We start from the raw sequence: 21,986 nt of genomic DNA on the forward strand, positions 1-21,986 counted from the left end.
GGGGGAAAAAACCTCTTTAACAACCCTCAAACACAGCAGAAACGACAGGAGAAGCAGTGATATGTCTCAGAGGAAAGGAAACTGCGCAACTGAGGCGCGAAAATAGGCCCCTCCCACCTCACTCGATGTTTTGAGGCCTATCAGAGAAACACCAGAGTGTCTCTTAATTAACCATGTGAGTTACAAAACTCAAAACCAAGCCACAAGGACCCCTTTAGTCCCTTCAAAAAAACGTTATAAATGCATCAAAAAACAAAACGTTTTTTTCCTAACAGTGTCACCAGTAACTAATGAGCCCTTTAAGCAAGCTGAAATTCCTATTAAAGTATCTGAATACAGCTTACCCTTCCCTCATGGGGATATTGCCAGCCTTTTCTAGATTTAACACAGTCTGTCTAGAAAAAAATAGACTGAACATACCTCATATGCAGCTTAGCATGCAAACTGTTCTCCCAACTGAAGTTTTCCAATACTCTTCAGGCCTTGTGAGAACAGCAGTGGATCTTAGTTACAAAGTGCTAAGATCATCATCCTCTTTGCAGAAAGCTTCATCCCTTTTCTGCCAGAGAGTAAATAGTACACACCGGTACCATTTAAAATAATAAACTTTTGCTTGAGAAGTAAAAAACTAACATTTTAGTCACCACATAGCTCTTTGCCCTTCCTAGCAGTTAAGCAGGCAGAGAGAATGACTGGGGGGTGGAGCTAAGGGGGGAGCTATATAGACAGCTCTGCTGTGGGTGCTCTCTCTGCTACTTCCTGTAGGGAAGGAGAATATCCCACAAGTAAGGATGAATCCGTGGACTCGATACATCTTACAAGAGAAAAACTGCTTTTTTTCGCCGATAAATTAAATCCACAAACCAAAAGAAACAAATCTCTTATAATAAACTAAAAAAAAAAAACAGGCAAAATCAGTAAAATTAGACAACTGCCTGAAGGACCTTTCTACCAAAGTCTGCTTCAAAGGAAGAAAAAAACATAAAAATTGTAAAATTTAGTAAAGGTATGCAAAGACGACCGAGTATCTTGTCTGCCTTGCAAATTTGATCAACTGAAACCTCATTCTTGAAAATCCCAGAAGTGGGAAAATCCCATTCCCTGTTCTTGCATTGAACTGGAATAATGATTCCCATATTTCAACAGAGGCCAAGATTGAAGGACCCTCAAATTTGAGACTGAAGAAAAAGACATGATTTTTTTTATGGTTGCTGGAGTAGGTGGCGCAAAAAAATGCTATTCCCAATGTGTGATTGAAAAAAATATTAGATTCGCTAGTTTATTGCTAAAGTTCCTATAGCCTTAATATAGGTTTAAGTAGGTATACTTAGAGAGTGTCGCTATGTCCTGGGTAGATACTTTGTTTCCAAAGTTATTCTGTTTCTAAAGTAATGTTCCTATATAAATATTCTATTCTTAAAATTTCTGTATTTGTGACCAAAATTCTTTTGTAAAGGAATACTCCTTATAGTAAATATAACCACAAGACTGGGTTGTAATATTGTTTCCAATTTTTATTAAATATAATATAAAAAGACATAAAATTAGTATTTATAATAGTGTAGTAACATAAGCCGGTGTCGGCTAATATTGTATACAAAATATGTTAAAAAGTCAGATTAAAATATAGTTACACAATTTTTATGGTTGGCAGTTTCTATATTGCATTAAAATTGTATATATACAGTTCAGAAGTGTACTTGATTATTTCTTGATAGGACTTAGTTGTTCCAATTTTCTAAACAGATATGCAGAGCATATGTGATATTTAACATGCTAAAGGTGATATGTGTAAAACAGTACCTTATAGTGTATCTGTTTGATATCACTATGTTGCTTGAAACCAGTGGGGTATTCGACCCGGTTTATAATATGCAAGATGGTTTTTGACCTGGCTTGTATTAGGCAAGATGTGCGGTTAAATATATGCCGCTAAGTATGTGGTTTCCTTCAATGACAGCTGTGGGGTCTCTTCTGTGTATGAATATATATGCGGTTAAATATATGCCGCTGGATGTTTCTCTTAGTGGTTAGTACTCAACCTCCTATTGGGGTATAGTTGGTGTTCCTCCGTGGTTTTCCTTATGTGATCTCACCTTGGTATAGATACGGTGCGGTTCCGGTGGCCGCTCTGTATCGGTTTCATTGCCGGTCAGTGACCGATCTAATTACTGAAGGGTGGATGGTTCCAGGTTAAGTGCGGTTAAGTAAAAACCTCCAAGTGGGGATTCATGTGCGGCTTAGGTAAGCCGCTTTGTGTCTTTGATTCTTCTTTTTCCTGTCGGTCAGTGACCGATCTGTTGGCTACAGTTTCAAAGATTTTGATGGACTTTTCACTGTATTCACTTAGTGCGGTTAAATAAATGCCGCCAGATGTATTCTTACGGTTACAGATAGGTTCAGATGAAAAACCTTGTTCCGATGTGTAGTTGGAAGAGCTCCTCTCGTTACTTTCACAATCAGTGTAGTGGTGCTCCGGTAGCTACGCGTTTCGGCTTAGCAGCCTTTATCAAGATTTTTTTTATGGAAAGAAAAAAAACTCTCTTTTGGAGGCCTTGTTCTTAAACAAATGCAATATTCTTGAGAATAACGTTCTGAACCCAAAGGTCTGGGACAGGCTGAACACAAGCCTCCCCAAACACACTGACGCTTTTCAACCTTCCAGGCTTTCTCAAAGGAAGGGCGAAACGAGTCAGTGTATGGGGACACTCTTTTTAATTTAGTACTATCCAAAGAATTATGCCTTCATTAATATAACTGATCATTTTTGGAAGCCGCATTCAGCGGCCACTATCATGCTCAATATCAGAGATGCGGGTGGGCCCGGGAATGTGCCCTGCATACGCTTTAAATATTCAATAGCTGACCAGACTATTTATGATCGACCCCAACCGTAGCTTATATTAATTCTTACTAATATATATGAATACCTCTGTTCGCACTAGATGCAGTATACCCCAGTTTAGATATCAAACTACATATAAATGCAGATAGATGTAAGGACAGTAGTTTTATTCAACACTAGAGCTCTGACTGCTAATATCTGTGGATATTTGGACATATGTTAATATATTACTGGATATTGAATACTAGTCAATATCGTCAGGTTTATAAAAACACAATTTATGCTTACCAGATAAATTCCTTTCCTTCCGGATAGGGAGAGTGCACAGCTTCATTCCTTAATTTTGGAGGAGGCAAAGAAACCCCAGCTAAAGACTTAAATATCCCTCCCACTTCCTCATTACATCAGTCACTCTGCTGAGGGAACAAGGAAAAGTAGGAGAAACATTAGGGTATAAAAGGTGCCAGAAGAATAAAATAAATAATAGGGGACCGCCCATAGACAGGAAAAAAATGGGCATGGGCTGTTGTAAATTTTTTAAAAAGTATGTAAGGGGGAACAGGTAGCCGCATTACAAATCTGATCCATAGAGGCCTCGTTCTTAAAGGCCCAAGAGGAAGCCACTGCTCTAGTAGAATGAGCCGTTGTACTCTCAAGAGGACGATGTCCCGCTGTCTCGCAAGCTAAGCAGATGACACTCCTTAACCAAAAAGATAGGGAAGTCTAAGTATCCTTCTGCCCCTTACGCTTTCCCGGATAGACAACAAACAAAGAGGAAGATTGTCTAAACTCTTTAGTAGCCTGAAGATAAAACTTCAAGGCGCGAACCACATCCAAATTGTGAAGTAAGCGTTCCTTCGATCAAGGAGGATTAGGACACAAGGAAGAAACCACAATCTCCTGATTGATGTTGCGATCTGACACAACCTTAGAAAGAAAACCTAATTTAGTACATAAAACTGCCTTAAAGGGACACTCAATCAAAATTAAACTTTCATTATTCAGATAGAGCATGCCATTTTAAACAACTTTCCAATTTACTTCCATTAACAAAATGTGCACAGTCTTTTTATGTTTAAACTTTTTGAGTCACCAGCTCCTACTGAGCAAGTGCAAGAATAAGTGTGTATGCATTTGTGAATGGCTGATGGCTGTCACATGGTACGTGTATGCATTTGTGATTGGCTGATGGCTGCCACATGGTACAGGGGGAGTGGAAAAAGACATAACTTTTAAAATTGTCAGAAAAAAAATCTACTACTCATTTGAAGCTCAGACTAAGTGCTATTGCATTGTCATGTTATCTTGCATTTGTTGATTATACAAATCTACTGTGTTGACTGGTCCTTTAACTGCATGAAAAATCAGATAAGGGGGCTCACATTGCAAAGCAGAGATCTGAGAAACTCGCGCAGAGACAATAGCCAATAAAAAGAGAACCATCCAAGATAACAATTTAATGTAAATGGAATGTAGATGCTCAAACGGAATCTGTTGCAAAACCCGAAGAACAAGACTTAGGCTCCAAGGAGGAGCCCCAGATCAAAACACAGGTCTGATCCTAATCAGAGCCTTAACAAAGGACTGCACGTCTGGAAGCTCAGCCAGTCTAAAACTGACAGGGCCGAAATCTGTCCCCTGAGGGAACTAGCAGAAAGGCCCTTCTCCAACCCATCATGAAGAAAAGATAAGATCCTGGCAACCTTAACTCTGTGCCAGGAAAAACAACGCTCTTCACACCAGAATAAGTAGGTCCTCCACACCTTGTGGTAGATACGATGAGTAACTGGTTTACAAGCTTGAATAAGAGTATCAAGGACACTCTCAGAGAAACCTCTGGCGGACCTGATCCGACAGTGCGGATGAGGTCCGCCAGACCTCGCTGAATGCAGAGAGCAATACGCTCTCCGTATTCAGCATTGCACCAGCAGCTCACAAGAGCTGCTGGTTCAACGCCGCCCCCTGTAGACTCGCGGCCAATCGGCCGCCAGCAGGAGGGTGTCAATTAACCCGATCGTACTGTTCAGAGCAGGCGGACAGGTTATGGAGCAGCGGTCTTTGTGACCGCTGCTTCATAACTGCTGTTTCTGGCGAGTTTGAAGACTCGCCAGAAACACGGGCCGTCAAGCGTTCAATCCCCACGAAGTCAGCTTTAGAGAATCTAGATTTTGATGAACAAATGAACCTTGTATCGGCAGGTCTCTGTGACAAGGTAACTCCACGGAGGAGATGAGGACATGCCCACTAGATCCGTGAACCACGTCCTTCATGGCCACGATTATTGATACCCGCTCCTGCTTGATGCGGGCCACCACTCGAGGAAGAAGCGGTAATGGAGGGAAGAGATATATGAGTTTGATCCTCCAGGGCACTGCTAGTGCATCTATTAGATCTGCTTGGGGATCCCTTGACCTCGACCCGTACCTGGGTATTGAGACGGGACGCCATGAGATCTATCTCCGGCGTCCCTCACTTGCTGCATATCTCTGCAAACACCTTCGGATGGAGAGACCATTCCCCTGGATGGAAGGATTGCCTGCTGAGAAAATCCGCCTCCCAGTTGTCCACACCCGGAATGTGAATTGCTGACAGCAAACATTTGTGGGCCTTCGCCCCAAACCAGAATCTGAGATACTTCCTTTATCGCCAAGGAACTTCTCGTTCCCCCCCTGATGGTTGATGTAAGCCACCAAGGTTATATTGTCTGATTGGAATTTGATAAACTGGGACAAACCCAGAAGTGGCCAAACCTTCAAGGCCTTGAAGATTGCCCGTAGTTCCAAAATATTGATCGGGAGGGAGGACTCCTCCTGAGTTCACAATCCCTTTGCCTTTGTGGCACCCCAAACAGCTGCCCATCCAGATAGGCTTGCATCCGTAGTCACAATCTCCCAGGATGGTCTTAAAAGGCATGTCCCTCGGGACAGATGATCTGGACAGAGCCACCAAGAGAATGATTCTCTCAACCGGCTGTCTAATACTATTTGTTGAGACAGATGTGAATGATTGCCGTTCCATTGCCTCAGCATGCACAGTTGTAAAGGTCTGAGACGGAACCTGGCAAAAGGAATGATGTCCATGCAGGACACCATGAGAACAATCACCTCCATACACTGAGCCACAGAGGGACTCAAGGAGGTCTGGAGGGCAAGACATGACGAAGTTAGCTTGCAATGTCTGGTCTGTTAGAAATATCCTCATGGACATGGAGTCTATTACAGTACCCAGGAATTCCACCCTGGTACTTGAAATAAGAGAACTCTTTTCCAAGTTTATCTTCCATCCATGTGAGTTCTGGCAGCGGCTAGAAGATCCCCAAGAACCTTTGTGAAGATTCTTGGAGCAGTAGCTAGGCCAAACGGAAGGGCAATGAACTGGAAGTGCTGGTCCAGGAATGCAAACCTCAGGAACTGAAAGTGTTCCCTGTAGATTTGAACATGAAGAAAAAAAGCATCCTTTAGATCTATAGTGGTCATAAACTGGCCTTCCTGAATTAAAGGAAGGACGGACCTTATCGTCTCCATCTTGAAGGAAGGGACACTGAGAAATTTGTTTAAGCACTATAGGTCCAGAATTGGGCGGAAAGTTCCCTCCTTCTTTAGGACCACGAAAAGGATTGAATAAAACCCCAAACCTCTTTGTTTGATAGGCACCGGGAAAACAACTCCTAAGGAGGATAGATCCTGAACGCACCCTGGAAAGGCATCCCTCTTCTCTGGTAGACAGATTTGAGAGAAGGAATTGAAGCCTATCCTGTATCCCTGAGATACCACCTCCAGGACCCACGGATCCTGTATGTCCTTAAACCAGGCATCTGAAAAAAAGACAGTCTGCCCCCTACACAATCCGATCCCGGATCGGGGGCCGCCCCTTCAGACCAATTTGTTTTTGGCCTGCTTCTTATTCTGCTTGGATTTATTCTAGGACTGAGCCGGCTTCCAAGTACTCTAGGGTTGCTCGGGCTTGGAGGAGGAATGTTGTCGTTGGTATTTGTCAGAACGAAAATTAGAAGATTGTCGTCCCTTAGACTTGTTCTACTTATCTTGTGGTAGGAAGGCACACTTGCCTCGGGTAAACGTAGAACTAATGGAGTCCAGGCCTGGACCAAATAAAATCTTTCCCTTCAAGGGAAGAGAAAGGAGTCTGGACTTAGAAGTCATATCTGCAGACCAAGACTTCAACCAGAGCGCCTGGCGGTCTAGGACTGCAAAGCCATAGGCCTTTGCATTTAGGCGAATAATTTGCATGTTTGCTTCACAGATAAAAGAATTCGCAATTCTAAGAGCTTTAATTCTGTCTTGAATATCATCGAGGGGAAGACTCCACCTCAATGAGTTCTGACAAAGAGTCGAAACCAATAGCTAGCCGCTCCTGCAACCGTGGCAACTGCAGCTGCCAGTTGAAACAAAAATCCCGTATGTTGAAACATCTTTCTCAGAAAGGTTTCCATTTTCTTATCGATTGGCTGTCTGAATGAAGAACTATCCTCAAGAGGTATAGTAGTACGTTTAGCAAGCATAGAGATAGCACCATCCACCTTAGGAATAGAGCCCCCAAATCCAGTTGAGAGTCCGGGACCGGGAACAACTTTTTAAAAGTAGACATGGGGGAAAAGGAAGAACCAATTCTTTCCCATTCGTTCTTAATGTTCGCCATTTTAACCGGCACAGGAAAAGTCAAAGGAACATTCCTGTCTTTGTAAGCTCTGTCTAATTTAGGTATTATAGGTTCTTTAGGCAGCTGGGCCTCTGGAACCTATAACGTAGACAGAACCTCCTTTAATAAAAAGCGTAAGTGCTCAATTTTAAATCTAAAGAACGGTTCCTCCGCAGCAGGAGGCTTAGATGCTAAAGACTCCTACCCAGAAAGGTAACCCTCTGAAGCTACAGAGGTTAACTCGTCATCGGATAACTGGGACATAGTAGCTAAATCCGATAAATATTTAGATGACTCCAGATCAGGAGAGCTATGCTTAATCTTTCTCTTGCGTTTGTTAGAGCGAGGTAATACACTGAGGGCCGCAGACGCTGCCGTTTGTAACTGCGCGGCAAAGTCTGCAGGAAGAAGGCCCCCTCCGGATAGCGGATTAGATGTGCTACGGGGAACTGCATGTGGAGTGGATAATGTAGCAAGGGTAGTAATATCATGGGACGCTGAGTCCTGAGAGGTAGACAGCTCAGAGGGACTAAGAGCCTTAGCAGGCTTGTCTTCCTTCTTAGACTTTATAACAGTGTTAAGGTATGTGGATCATAACTAAGTGGGCGGGAAAATCACAGCCTCCTCACAATATAAACAGGTATGATTTAGTACAGAAGGAGTACCTTCTAACATGTCAGAGTCGTCCTCCATAGCTCAGGTTATACCCACAGAAGGACACAAATAAAAACTATGTTTATTATAGAAAACTGAACCTTTATACTCCCAATGGCTGGGGCTCTCACCACCCTCCTAGACCCAGACAGTTAACAAAGGAAACGCTCTCCTCAGGTTCAAGTCTCAGACGGAATGGAGGAACTCAACATAGACCACACCCGGTCACATGGAGTGCAAGACAGTACTTCCCCTGTTATTACAAGTACAGTAAGTAATAGGAGCTGTGCAACACTTTCAAAAACTAAAGTGAAACTTAAAAGTGAAACCTGTTTGTTCCAGCCAAAAACACACAGTATCAGCCCAGGAAAAAAATCACACAAAGCAGCATGTAAATAATTAATACACTGATTACTTAACCCCAACTGTTCAATAAACCCCCCTCCAGAGGATATTAACCCTGGATCTTATCAAGGTATAAAAGAGCCACACTGTGACCCTGTCATAGCGTTTTATGTGTAAAAATTGAAACGATATTACCTCCAGGATCCATGGTGTGGAACAGAACACAGCCACTAAAGTGTGAAAGTCTTATAGCAGCACTCCTGACATGGACTTCAGTGAGAGAAAGTAGGCAGTGAAACTCGTCAACACTGATTGCTTAGGAGCTGTTAGCAGTAGTGGATGGTTTCGCAGAAAAACATTCCCTGCATCTCCAGACTCTAACTTTCATCAATACTCTCACTGAGAGGTTGACATGACTACTTAAAACTCCAGTCCTATCTCAAAGGCCAAATACCCTTTTTCAGGACTCTCCGAATCTTCTGACACTTCTCTGCCACCTCCTAACATGACGAAAGGCAAAGAATGACTGGGGTAATGAGGAAGTGGGAGGGATATTTAAGATTTTGGCATGGGTGTCTTTGCCTCCTCCTGGTGGCCAGGTGTTGTATTTCCCAAAAGTAAGGAATGAAGCCGTGGATTCTACCTATCTTAGGAAGGAAATTATTTATTAGTCAGATTGGCAGACATATGGGGACTTTCAAACTCTGAGGACATAATAAGCAACAATGTTACAAGAAATTAAATAACCACAATATAGTTACTTTATCAATTTGTGCATTATCATATCCCAGCGCTCTAAAGTATAACAGGATCTCCACATATGTTAAAGCACAACATAACACTTTAACACCTGCTTCTTTAGCTAACATATTGGCAGGGGTAATTTTTACAGTAGTATAATATTCCACTATACACCACCAGTCAGATTTCATCTAAGTATTTTTGCCCATCCATAATTGCATAATATTTTCGAACCTATTACAATTACCTGTTATTTATGCAAGTGGGACTTGAGACAATTATACTATCTCCCACTTATCCCAGGCAATCAATCATATATTAGGACAATGGATATAAGTGCAGCAACACACCCTGATACTGATTTGCACCTAGTTGCAAATTATTATTATTATTGATGGCTTTTTCTCTGATTATCAATTGATATTCTGTGGTGTACAATTATAATAGTAACGTAAGGCTCTCAACCTGAATTAATTATTACCCACAACACTATGTTGTTCACTATATATATGCAACCATTATTTTAACTAATTTTTTTATTTATTTTCCTATTTTTAATTATGTACAATAAAAGTTATGTTTTATATAAACTTAACAATATTTCCTGCCTTTCTAGTCTGGCATAGAGTGCTAGATTTGCATTTTTTTAGTGGATTCCTTTCTTTATCCACAACTTCTTTACAGTAATGAAACATATCAGCAGACAGTGGAGGCTCCTCTATAGGAGCACTTGAGCACGTGAACCCCCTGACTAACAAAAAAAAAGGGTGAGAAATAAAAAAACTAATTACATATTTAAACCTTTTTTGCTGAATAAATAAAACAATCCTCCAGGCTCCACTGCAGTTTTGACTAAAAAACATTAAAATCGCCGTTTTTAATTCTTTAGGCTGAAAGTGGAAAGGGCTGTTTTGCCTATACTTCTATCTATCGAACATGCTGTGCAGTACGATAGATAAAAGTATAGACAAAAGCCCTTTCCACTTTCAACCTGCATTGACTGCAGCGTCACCTACAAGCCAGCCCATAGCCTTCCTAACTGCACAGCTCTTAGTGTGCGAGTGAGAGCCAGCTGTGAGCTGTGTGTGTGGGAGGAGGAGCATCGTGGGCTTCAATCAGTTCAGAGTCAGACTTCAGATAGTGAAGTAAGGAGGTGCAGAGGAGAGCAGAGAAGCTGCTGTAACAGTTAGCTCCTGTTAGGTGAGGCATCAAATACTGAATAAATATAACTGGTAAACTGTATGCAGCATTGTATAGAAGGTTGCAGACTCAGTCTCAGGCAGAGAGAATGTGTTGGAGGGGATTGCAGATTGTGTACAGAGGTTGCATCAATACACTGATTCTGTATTATTTGCAGAGGGCTTTTTTTCAGGCAGAACACAAACTTTTCAAATCCCGTCAGAGCAGCCACTGCACGATATGCAATCCCCTCCCCCACATTCTCTCTGCCTGAGACTGAGCCATGCACACAGACTGAAGGGAATGAAAGCAAAAAACAGAGGTAAGGGGAGCCAGGGGTTTGCTTGGCTTAATTACATGATTTATGTTATCAGTGCCAGCCTGGGCAAGAGCTGTCAGCCTCCCTCTCTGCAGCTTACAAAGTTGAACAGTTTACTTAATTTATTTAACCCATTTGCTCCTACATGTTATGAGCAAACTTACATTTTCTCATAACTTGTAGGAGCAAATGTCAGGTAACATTTGTGTGTAAAAATATGAGTCATACAGTCTCATAATCACACACACACATATATATATATATATATATATATATATAATCATACTTTTTATTTATATATATATATATATATATATATATATATACATATAAAAATAAAAAGTATGAATATATATATATATATATATATAAATATAAAGAGAAACTCCAAAAGACATAAGTAACGTTGGCCTTGGATGGCGAAATTGTAGCAGACAATGTTGACTGAGATAAAGCACTATGCACAAGCACCTTGGGCCGACAGCATTCAAACCCCCAAGTTAAGTACATATTTAACTGTACCTTACCACAATCTATTTTGCATATATATATATATATATATATATATATATATATATATATATATATATATATATATATATATATATACTGGGTACAAGAGTCCTGTTACTGGGGCAGTATAAGGACTGTTATATATATATATATGGTAACTGCAGGGTGTATGTGGTGCTCTTGTCTTTCAATATACACAGGTTAGTTATGTACATACCTCCCACACAGACTTTAACAACACACAGTAATACACATAACACACTGCCCTCACCTTGCACATAAGGATGTGTTAAGGTAACTGGCAGAGTGTGTGTGTGTATGTATGTATTTATACACACACACACATTAAAATGGGTGGAGCCATCTGAGGGGCGGGGCTAGTGCTCCCCCATCTTCAAAAGTCACCAGCCGCCACTGTCAGCAGAGGTAATGGAATAGGAGTATAATGTATATCTGTAAAGGGTGGCGGAAGACGAGTCCCTGCGACAGAATTTACAGAGGGCCTCTGAAGGATTTCCCATGTGGCAAAACCATAGTATCATAAACCTTACCCCAAATACATCCCTCTGACAAGCACTGTACTCTAAGGGGAACAGGGCTACAACACAGACTGAAAGCCCTTTTCACTGAAGAAATCATGCACATCTTCATACTTCAACCACTCCCAACAGAGGCAAAGTAAATACTAAAAAGGTATGTGTGAGGGGTTGTATAGGACTCTTGGGGTTTGGGAGACTTTGCCTCCTTCTAGTGGTAGAAATGTAATTCCCATAGGTAACTGATTGTGGACTCTCGCCACCTATATGAAAGAATGAACATTTGATGACACAAGTACAAAGGCAAACTCAAACACCATGAGTATGTGTAAGAGTTTTTTTATAAGTGTTATTTTCTACTTTCATGAAGATATTAGTTTAACAGTGTATTGTAAAGTTGGATTCACCTTAATGTGTTTCCAGTAACTCATTATACAAGCTGTAGAGTTTATATTGGGAAATGGCTTATTTAGGTATGTATATACTTTTTCTGGTAATTGATACTACAATTTGTGGGCTGGGTTTGTAGGGGGAATAGACCTAATTAGCATACCTGTGTTATTATTTACTTAAAGTCTTCCTTATCTTATTTCTCACTGTTTACTTAAACACCACCAATATAGAGAGAAAACAATAGAAGATTAACATTTTATTATCCCTCTGTCACACTCCCATAGGAAGCATGATTTCATCTAAATCTTCTAGTTTTTCTATAACCAGTACTTAAAGGGACACTGTACCCATTTTTTTTCTTTCGTGATTCAGATAGAGCATGACATTGTAAGCAATAATAATTTACTCCTATTATCAAATTTTCTTCATTCTCTTGGTATCTTTATTTGAAATGCAAGAAAGTAAGTTTAGATGCCGGCCCATTTTTGGTGATCAACCTGGGTTGTTCTTGCTGATTGGTGGATAAACTCATCCACCAATAAAAAAGTGCTGTCCAGAGTCCTGTATTAAAAAAAGCTTAGATGTCTTCTTTTTAAAATAAAGATAGCAAGAGAACGAAGAAAAATTGATAATAGGAATAAATTAGAAAGTGGCTTAAAATTGCCTGCTCTATCTGAATCATGAAAGAAAAAATTTGGGTTCAGTGTCCCTTTAAGTTACTGAAATTTTCAGTATATGTGGGGATGCCACAGGCAAAATTAGCTATTTCAAATGACAAAATAAAGGCAAAGGATATGTTTTTTTAACTATTGAATACACTCTAGCAGATAAAATAAATTATTGGGAGCGCATTAAAGAAGAGAAAAAACTAAATTTACGCTTACCTGATATTTTTTTTTCCTTCCGGATATGGTTAGTCCACGACGTCATCAATTACTAGTGGGAATATCACTCCTGGCCAGCAGGAGGAGGCAAAGAGCACCACAGCAAAGCTGTTAAGTGTCACTCCCCTACCCACAAAAATCCCCAGTCATTCGACTGAAGGGAAAAAAAGGAATTATACAAAGGTGTAGAGGTACCTGAGGTTTAGTAAAAAATAACTGTCTTAAATTTAAGGGTGGGGTCGTGGACTTACCATATCCGGAAAGAAATTTATCAGGTAAGCATAAATTTTGTTTTCTTTCCTAAGATATGGTGAGTCCACAACATCATCAATTACTAGTGGGAACCAATACCCAAGCTAGAGGACACAGATGAGGGAGAACAAGACAGGCAAACCTAAACAGACGGCACCACCGCTTGAAGAACCTTTTGTCAGGGTTTTTTCCCTGATCTGTTTGCCATATGCTGCTGGCAGCCATTTTACTCACCTCTCTTGCCGACTCTGGTGCTTACTGTGTGATGCTGCTCATTTCCTGCACTTCATTTTATGGCCAGACTGGTATACATCATCCGTGAGAGACAGGATGCAGTCTCAGAATTGTGATGTCATCACTAATTATTTAAAGGGCCTCTGTTTAGTATGCTTTGCCCTTGCGTTGTCTCAGACCTGTTTGTGAGAGCTCTTGTGTATTACCTGGCTGTCTGACATCCCTCCTGGTTCCTGATCCCTGGCTTGTTCCTGACTCAGCTGTTCAACTTGTTCCTGATTCCGGCTCGTCTGACTATTCGCTTTGACTCCTGACTCGGCTCGTCTGACTACCAGTTCTGATTCCTGGCTTGTTATTTGACTTGTGGACTTTTTATTATTTTTTGCTATTAATAAAGGTGTGATTATTTTTGCACTTCTTGTCTCAGTCTGATTCCTGGCACCCTGACACCTTTCTCCAAAAAAAAGCCTCAGCCGATGCAAAAGTATTAAATTTGGAAAATTTGGAAAAAGTATGCAGAGGGGACCAAGTTGCCGCCTTGCAAATTTGGTCCACAGAAGATTCATTTTTGAGAGCCCAAGAAGACAAAACAGCCCTAGTGGAATGAGCTGTTATTCTCTCAGGATGCTGCTGTCCAGCAGTGTATAAGCAAAACGGATCGCACTTCTCAACCAGAGAAAAAGAGAAGTAGCAGTAGCTTTCTGACCTGTATGCTTTCCTGAGAAACACACGAACAGGGCAGAGGCTTGACGATAATCATTAGTCGCCTGTCGGTAGAATTTTAGAGCACGCAAAACATCCAGGTTGTGCAACAAACGCTACTTATGAGAAGAAGGATTTAGGACATACAGAAGGAACAACAATTTCCTGATTAATATTTCTATCAGAAACCACCTTAGGGAGAAAACCCAACTTAGTACAAAGAACTGCCTTATCAGAATGAAAGATAAGATAAGGCGAATCACACTGCAAAGCTGAGAGTTCCAAGACTCTCCGAGCAGAAGAAATAGCAATAAGATAAAAAACTTTCCAGGATAACAACTTAATATCTATGGAATGTATTGGCTCAAACGGAGCCTGCTGCAAAACTTTAAGAACTAAGTTAAGGCTCCAAGGAGGAGCAACAGACTTAAACACAGGCTTGATTCTGACCAGGGCCTGACAAAAGGATTGAACATCTGGCACATCCGCCATACGCTTATGCAACAAAATAGATAATGCAGAAATCTGACCCTTCAGAGAACTGACCAACAATCCTTTTTCTAGACCTTCCTGGAGAAAAGACAAAATCCTAGGAATCCTGACCCTACTCCAAGAGTAGCCCTTAGATTCGCACCAATAAAGGTATTTACGCCATACCTTATGGTAAATCTTTCTAGTAACAGGCTTGCGAGCCTGAATCATGGTCTCAATGACCGGCTCAGAAAAACCACGCTTAGACAAAACTAAACGTTCAATCTATTAGCAGTCATCTTCAGAGAAACAAGACTTGGATGAAGGAATGGACCCTGAGTTAGAAGGTCCTTCCTCAGAGGCAGCCTCCAAGGTGGAAGAGATGACATCTTCACTAGGTCTGCCTACTAGATCCTGCGAGGCCACGCAGGAGCTATTAGAATTACCAACGCTCTCTCCTGTTTGATACTAGCAATGACTCGTGGAAGGAGAGCAAACAGAGGAAACAGATATGCCAGACTGAAATCCCAAGGTAACGCCAGAGCATCTATCAGGACGGCCTGCGGATCTCTGGACCATGAACCGTACCTTGGAAGCTTGGCGTTCTGCCGAGACGCCATCAGATCCAACTCCGGCATCCCCATTTGAGGGTTAACCTGGAGAACACCTCCGGATGAAGTGTCAACTCCCCGGGATGAAATATCTGTCTGCTCAGGAAGTCCGCTTCCCTGTTTTCCACACCTGAATAGTGGATGGCAGAAAGACAGCAAATGTGAGCTTCCGCCCACTAAATAACCTGTGCCACCTCCTTCATGGCTAAGGAACTCTGAGTTCCTCCCTGGTGGTTGATGTAAGCCACTGAGGTGATATTGTCCGACCAGAATCTGATAAACTGGGCTAAGGACAACTGAGGCCAAGCTATCGGAGCATTGTAAATCGCTCTCAACTCTTAAGATATATATGGGGAGAGCAGACCGCTCCCAAGTCTATAGTCCCTGCGCCTTTAACGAATCCCAGATAGTTCTCCAGTCTAGCAGGCTGGCGTCCGTGGTTACAATCACCCAGGAAGGACTCCAGGAGCATGTGCCCCAAGACAGATGCTTCTGAGAAAGCCACCATGGGAGAGTCTTTTTTCGACTGATCTAGATCTATCCACTGAGACAGATACGAATAGTCCCCATTTCATTGTCTGAGCATGCATAACTGCAGAGCTCTCAAATGGAATCGAGCAAAGGGAATGATGTCCATTGAAGCAACCATCAGACCAATTACCTCCATACACTGAGCCACTGATACTAGAACAGTAGAGAGGCAAGAGGAAAGAAACTTGGATTTTCTGACCTCTGTCAGAAAATTTTTCATAGATAGGGAATCTATTATGGTCCCTAAGAAAACTACCCTTGTAGCTGGAACAAGGGAACTCATTTCCAGATTCACTCTCCATCCATGGGAACATAGAAAAGACAACAAGATCTCTGTATGAGAGTTTGCTTGTTGAAAAGATGGCGCCTGAACCAATATGTCGTCCAGGTAAGGCACCACTGCAATTCCCCGAGCCCTGAGTCACTGCCAAGAGAGCCCCCAGAACCTTTTCGAAAATTCTGGGAGCTGTGGTAAGGCCAAACGGAAGAACCACAAACTGAAAGTGTTGTCTAGAAAGGCGAATCTAAGGAATTTGCGATTATCCAGATGGATGGGAACATGAAGAGAAGAAACGCATCCTTCAGGTCTATGGTCGTCATGAACTGACCTTCTTGGACCAAAGGAAAAAGGGAACCAATTGTTTAAATTTCTTAGGACGGTACCCTGAGAAAACGTATTGAGACACTTTAGGTCTAGAATAGGACAAAAAAAATCCCTCTTTTGCAGGAACCACGAACAGGTGTAATTAGCCAAATGCAGTTAAAAAATGCCTCTCTTTAATCTGGTTCGCAGATAAACTAGAAAGGAAGAACCTGCCTCCGGGAGGAAAGTTTTGAATTCTATGGAGAAACTCTGAGATACTATGTCCCCAGCCTATCTGGGGCATCTCGTATCCACGCTTGAAGAAAACAGAGAAACTCAGTCCCCCACTTGGTCCGATCCCGGACCCTCATGCTGATTTAAACTAATCTTCAGGTTTCTATTCTGATGTCCTCTAGGTCTATACTTCCTGTCTAGTGAAAGAGAAGACCCTTTCCGTAATCAGAAATATTTCTGTCCGACCAGGACCAAACAAGATCTTACCCTTGTAAGCAAGCGCCAGAAATTTGGACTCCCACTGACCGAGAATAAAGCCACAACGCCCTATGGGCTAGCACAGCGAAGCCAGATATCTTGGCTCCCAGCTTAATAACTTGCATGGTAGCATCAGAAATACAGAATTGTCTAGCTCAAGAGCCTTAATTCTGTCCTGGATCTCCTCCAAAGGAGTCTCGACCAAAAGTGAATCAGACAAGGCGTCGCACCAAGGGATGCCAAACTTGACACAGTGGCAATACACAACTTAAAAAAAAAGCCTCCAGCTTCTCATTGATCCTTAAAAGAGCAGCCATCCTCTATAGGGATCGTAGTTCTCTTAGCCAGAGTAGAAATTGTCCCTTCTAATTCAGGCACCGTGCGCCATAAATAGTTAATGGAAACAGCAAACCGAAACCTTTTTTTAAAGACAGGAGACGGGAATCAAAGGCATCCCCGACTTCTCCCATTCTTGTAAAAAGATCTCCTTGCACGGTCTAGAACAGGAAAAACGTGTACAGTGGAATCCAAGTAACTATCAAGTTTACTAGATTTCTTAGGATTGACAACGACAGCAGAATTGGAGTCGTCCAAAGTAGCCAAAACCTCCTTTAACAATACATGAAGATGTTCGAGCTTAAAGCTGAAGGTTACTACTTCAGCATCAGATAAAGGAATTATACTGTCCAAAACTGAGATTTCACCCTCAGAGGCTACCGACATATCCTCATCATTCTTATGAGGAAGACTGGGTAGCTGAAGGCAGAGCAGAAACCTTACTATCTGAATCTCTAATTTTCCTCTTGCATTTTCCTTTTAGCATAGGAAAAAAAAGGCAGATAATGCAGAAGATATCCCGCAGAAGATACCTGGGCAGCAATTTCTGCCGGCAATGAACTCTTCCAGGAGATAGAGATGAACCATAGGGCACTGCATGTGACACCATTGAGGCTTGGGACGTTTAAGGAGAAGGCTGTGGCATTGCCTGAACAGCATCAACCTGAGAGACATTGGGTTCAGCGGGCAATAACCTATCTCTACATGAGAAAATTGTAGCTAAACAAGCAGCACAGAATTGTATATAGGCAAAAATATGTGCTATAATACATAACATAAATAACAAAACACAGGGATTTCCTGAATGCAGAATAAAATGAGAAAAGAAAAAAACTTTTATATTAAATATGTAATATGAAATTATGTTATCTACTGTTACTTTAAAACACTAAAATGGCTTCTGAGAAAAATAGTAGCGCTAAGCTAGGAAAACAGACAAATATCCTTATACCTCATGGCATCTGAACCAATGCCTGACTAAGGTGTTTAAATCTGATCGAAACAGAATTGCCTAGGAAGCACGGCAGATCTCCTGCCGCTCGTAGCTAAAAATAAAAGCATCAGAGGAGTCACCACTCTGCTAGCTGGCTCCTTTAACAGTACAGCAAGAACTAGAGCGGAGAAGCGGGTCACATGCCAACGAGAAAATGCGTCGCATACAAGCGCGCGCTTCCAACTCTCTGAAAATAGCAGCATATCCCTATTAGTAATGTCGGAAGACTATGACCCCATAATAATGTTCCTAGAGGTCATGAGGGTCCTAAAAAATAAAACTGATCAGTCTTGATGTGCATTAAACACTCTAAGCCCATAAACGTAACAGTGCCTAATAACCACAACAGCGCTACCGCTTAACTGTGGAGACTAGGCTGTCCAAACTGCATATGAGACAGATACTCCTCTTAGCAGTGCAACAAAAATATAGTTCAACCAAACATTAGTATGAACAATTCTCAATGTGTATGCAACATCATAAACACGAAGTGTGCTATGACTAGAAGCGTGCTTAGCTGAACCCACAAAGATAAAAGGATTACACTTTAAGACCAATAAAAGTAATAACCCCTGGCCTCTAGTCACACCTAAGTGCCTGCTCTCTGCCTGTCAAGATCCTTATAAAGGATACACACGTCCCATAATAATGCTGCAGCTCACCGTATGAAGTGCAGTGTCTCCCATACCCAGAAGACAAAAGGCACTTAACTGCAGTCTGGCCGTCCGGCAGGAGGACAGTTTACACGGTGTGAGAGGATGCCACTACTCACAGAGACTTGTAGAAAAAAGAAAGAACAGAGTATACCTACTCTGGCTTTCTATATCATGGGCAGCAAATATGTTAGGAAAACGCAGCAAGGCCCACCTTACAAGTTCCTAACTGCTTTAAAGCCACCAATACCCTACTGAAGAGATTGACGTGGACTACAGCTAGACCCAAAACATCTTGCTTGTAGCGAAAAAAATCCAATTTTCTTCAAACATCAGAACTTCACCTCCTCCATTGATGAAGGCAAAGAGAATGACTGGGGATTGTGGGTAGGGGAGTAATACTTAACAGGATCCCCATTTGAGAATCTTTCAACTTGGATTGATTCTTTCTTGCAACCACTTTTTAAACTAATTCTAAGTTATCTAAGAGATACCAAGCATCTTCTGAGATTATTGGAAGATGAAACTTGGCATGAAGGGTATATTTGGGTAACAGTGGATTTGGTAGGGCTTTATTCTTCTATCCCTCATAGTGAAGGTCTTACAGCTGTTAGATTCTTTTTAGGCAAGTATACCAATTTTGATGAGTCATTTAAAGATTATGTCATCAGAGTAACAAGTTTTCTGTTCAATCACAATTATTTTTTGTTTGATGGGAATTACTATCTCCAGAAGCGTGGAACAGCTATGGGGGCTAAATTTGCCCACTCCTATGCCAACCTTTTATGGGTTGGTGGGAGCTGTTCCATGTTTATGGAGATAGTAACCCATACACTAACCGGATTAAGTGTTATCATCAATATATAGATGATCTGATTTTTGTTTGGAGTGGTTCAGTCTCAGAAGTAGAAGTATTTAAATTCTAATACAGTAGGCTTACAGTTCACATATACAGTCAGTTCTAAAGAGACATCCTTTCTTGATGTGATGCTAACGGGTGATGTTTCAAAAGGCAGTATTAAAAGTGAATTATATTGCAAGCTGTTGCAGTCCAATACAATTCTCCATGCCAATAGCCTGCATCCCAAGCATGCAGGATTTGGAATAATTAAGGGGGAATATATAAGGTTGAAAAGAAACTGCTCAGAGACTGATGCTTTTCAGAGGGAAGGTCTGGAATTTAAACAAAGGTTCTTAAACAGAGGTTATAATAGTTAGGTCATAGACAGAGCTATAGTACAAGTAGCAGATTTAGACCGGAAGGATTTGTTGCCTGATGATAAAAAGTAAAAGAGAAGACACAATAGAGATAGACCAACTTTTATTACTAATTACAGTAGTCAGTATGGGCAAATTGTTAAGATAGTGAAAAAACATATTTCCATTCTCAAAGAGGATAATGTTCTGTATGATATTGTGAAGGTAGGATGCTGTTTTGTTTCTAAATGCAATCGTACCTTAGGCAATTATCTTTCACCAAGTGTTGTTAGCACTAAAAGAGTGTAAGATGCAGTATGTGGGGAAGTGAGAGTAAGGATAAGAGAGCATTTAAATGATATCCCCACCTCTACCCCCTGTTCTGCACTAGCTGCGCATTTTATAGATAAACATAATGAAGATGTAAAATCATTTAAATGGCAAGTGATTGAGAAAGTCAGCCTAACAGAGAGGAGGAAACCTAGATGCGCTGTTGTCTAAACCGGAAGCATTTTGGATTTTTTCTTTGCAAACGAGATTGCCGTTAGGTTTTAATACTGAAGCAGATTTAATTAATGTATGGAGATAACTTGAAATAAATATTGTTTCTTTTTCAAATCTCCAACCCCCCCAAACCCCTCCTTCCTTTATACCCAATGTAATTTTTTACTGTCCATACTGTATGCTTTGATCCAAGCTTTACCTTAATAAGCTAAGAATGTACCATAATAAGGGTTTATAGATATAGGTAAAGGGCTTTCCTAGCTAGGTTCTCTATCCAGAAAATCACACGTATAGCTGAAGTTTTAAGACATATTATAAGAATGGGAGTTAGGATAAGGGGGGAAGTTGAGTTATGAACAAGAATTAGTTGTCAAAAACCATCTTAAATCTAACATAGGACAAGGGTAGGAGATTGGTGGGGTTTATTAGGGGTTCATTTATTTAACATCTAAATGTGTAATTATGTAATTAATCTATCAGGAAGTTGTGATGCCTTTAAATGGGTGTAGGTGGGTAACATGACTAAGGCTTCTGATGACGGCGGAAGTCGAAACGCGTCCTTTGTCCAACACTTGCAAGTGTGTTTTTATCATATGTCTATGCTGTCAATGCTGTAAATAAAGTCCTTTTTGAATATTCCTGAAGCACCACTTTTCTAAGTTTTTCCTGGAGTAACACTTAACAGCTTTGCTGTGGTGCTCTTTGCCTCCTCTTGCTGGCCAGGAGTGATATTCCCACTAGTAATTGATAACGTCGTGGACTCACCATTTCTTAAGAAAGAAATTACAGTACATTGTCCCTTTAAGATCTGATCATACTAACGTTTAAATCATATAAATACAACTAAAAAGGAAACAAACTACAATGGAACATTTGTTTGCTAAACTTTTCTGTCAATGGAAGTATCTGATAAAATGGGATTTATTTTTTTTACCTGAAAGCGATGCTTCTCTGTGATTGTAGACTGACAGACATGTTACACGGCTGATTCAGTGTATTACGCTTGAAAATGATGTGGCGTTTGGTGTACGTGACAAGCAAATCAAAGCCAAAGTTAAATCCAGTCCATCTCCAACAGTACTATTGTGGTCAAAGAAAGTGTGAGAATGTATTTGTTAGATGCAAATAAGTACTTTAAAGGGACATTGTACTAAATAATTTTCTCTGTTTCATCTAAGAGACCATGTTGTTGTTTTTCCTTTATTTATTTTTTCTGTTTTTTCTTTTAATAAAAAAAACTGCTTATATGAGCAATAGAATTAGGCTTCAAACAACATGCAATTGGTGTTAGTTTCAGCATAATTCTACAAAAAAATTAGCTAAAAAAGGGACAATTTACCTATTTCACAAAACAAAACCAT

General features: G+C 40.9%; 1 protein-coding gene across 5 annotated transcripts in view; it reads right to left on the reverse strand.

Moving 5' to 3' along the window:
* GMCL1 (germ cell-less 1, spermatogenesis associated) overlaps positions 1 to 21,986 on the reverse strand; it is a 509,303-nt gene that overhangs the window by 59,282 nt on the left and 428,035 nt on the right. For 4 of the 5 annotated variants that reach the window (XM_053718223.1, XM_053718220.1, XM_053718221.1 and 1 more), the window contains one exon: positions 21,560 to 21,705. The exons of the other annotated variant lie outside the window; for it this stretch is intronic. In XM_053718223.1, the coding sequence (XP_053574198.1) occupies positions 21,560 to 21,705 (146 nt within the window). The remainder of the gene's footprint in view (positions 1 to 21,559; positions 21,706 to 21,986) is intronic. 5 annotated transcript variants of the gene reach the window in all.

The sequence above is a fragment of the Bombina bombina genome, chromosome 6, assembly GCF_027579735.1.
Source record: "Bombina bombina isolate aBomBom1 chromosome 6, aBomBom1.pri, whole genome shotgun sequence".
In the NCBI taxonomy this organism is placed as follows: Eukaryota; Metazoa; Chordata; class Amphibia; order Anura; family Bombinatoridae; genus Bombina; species Bombina bombina.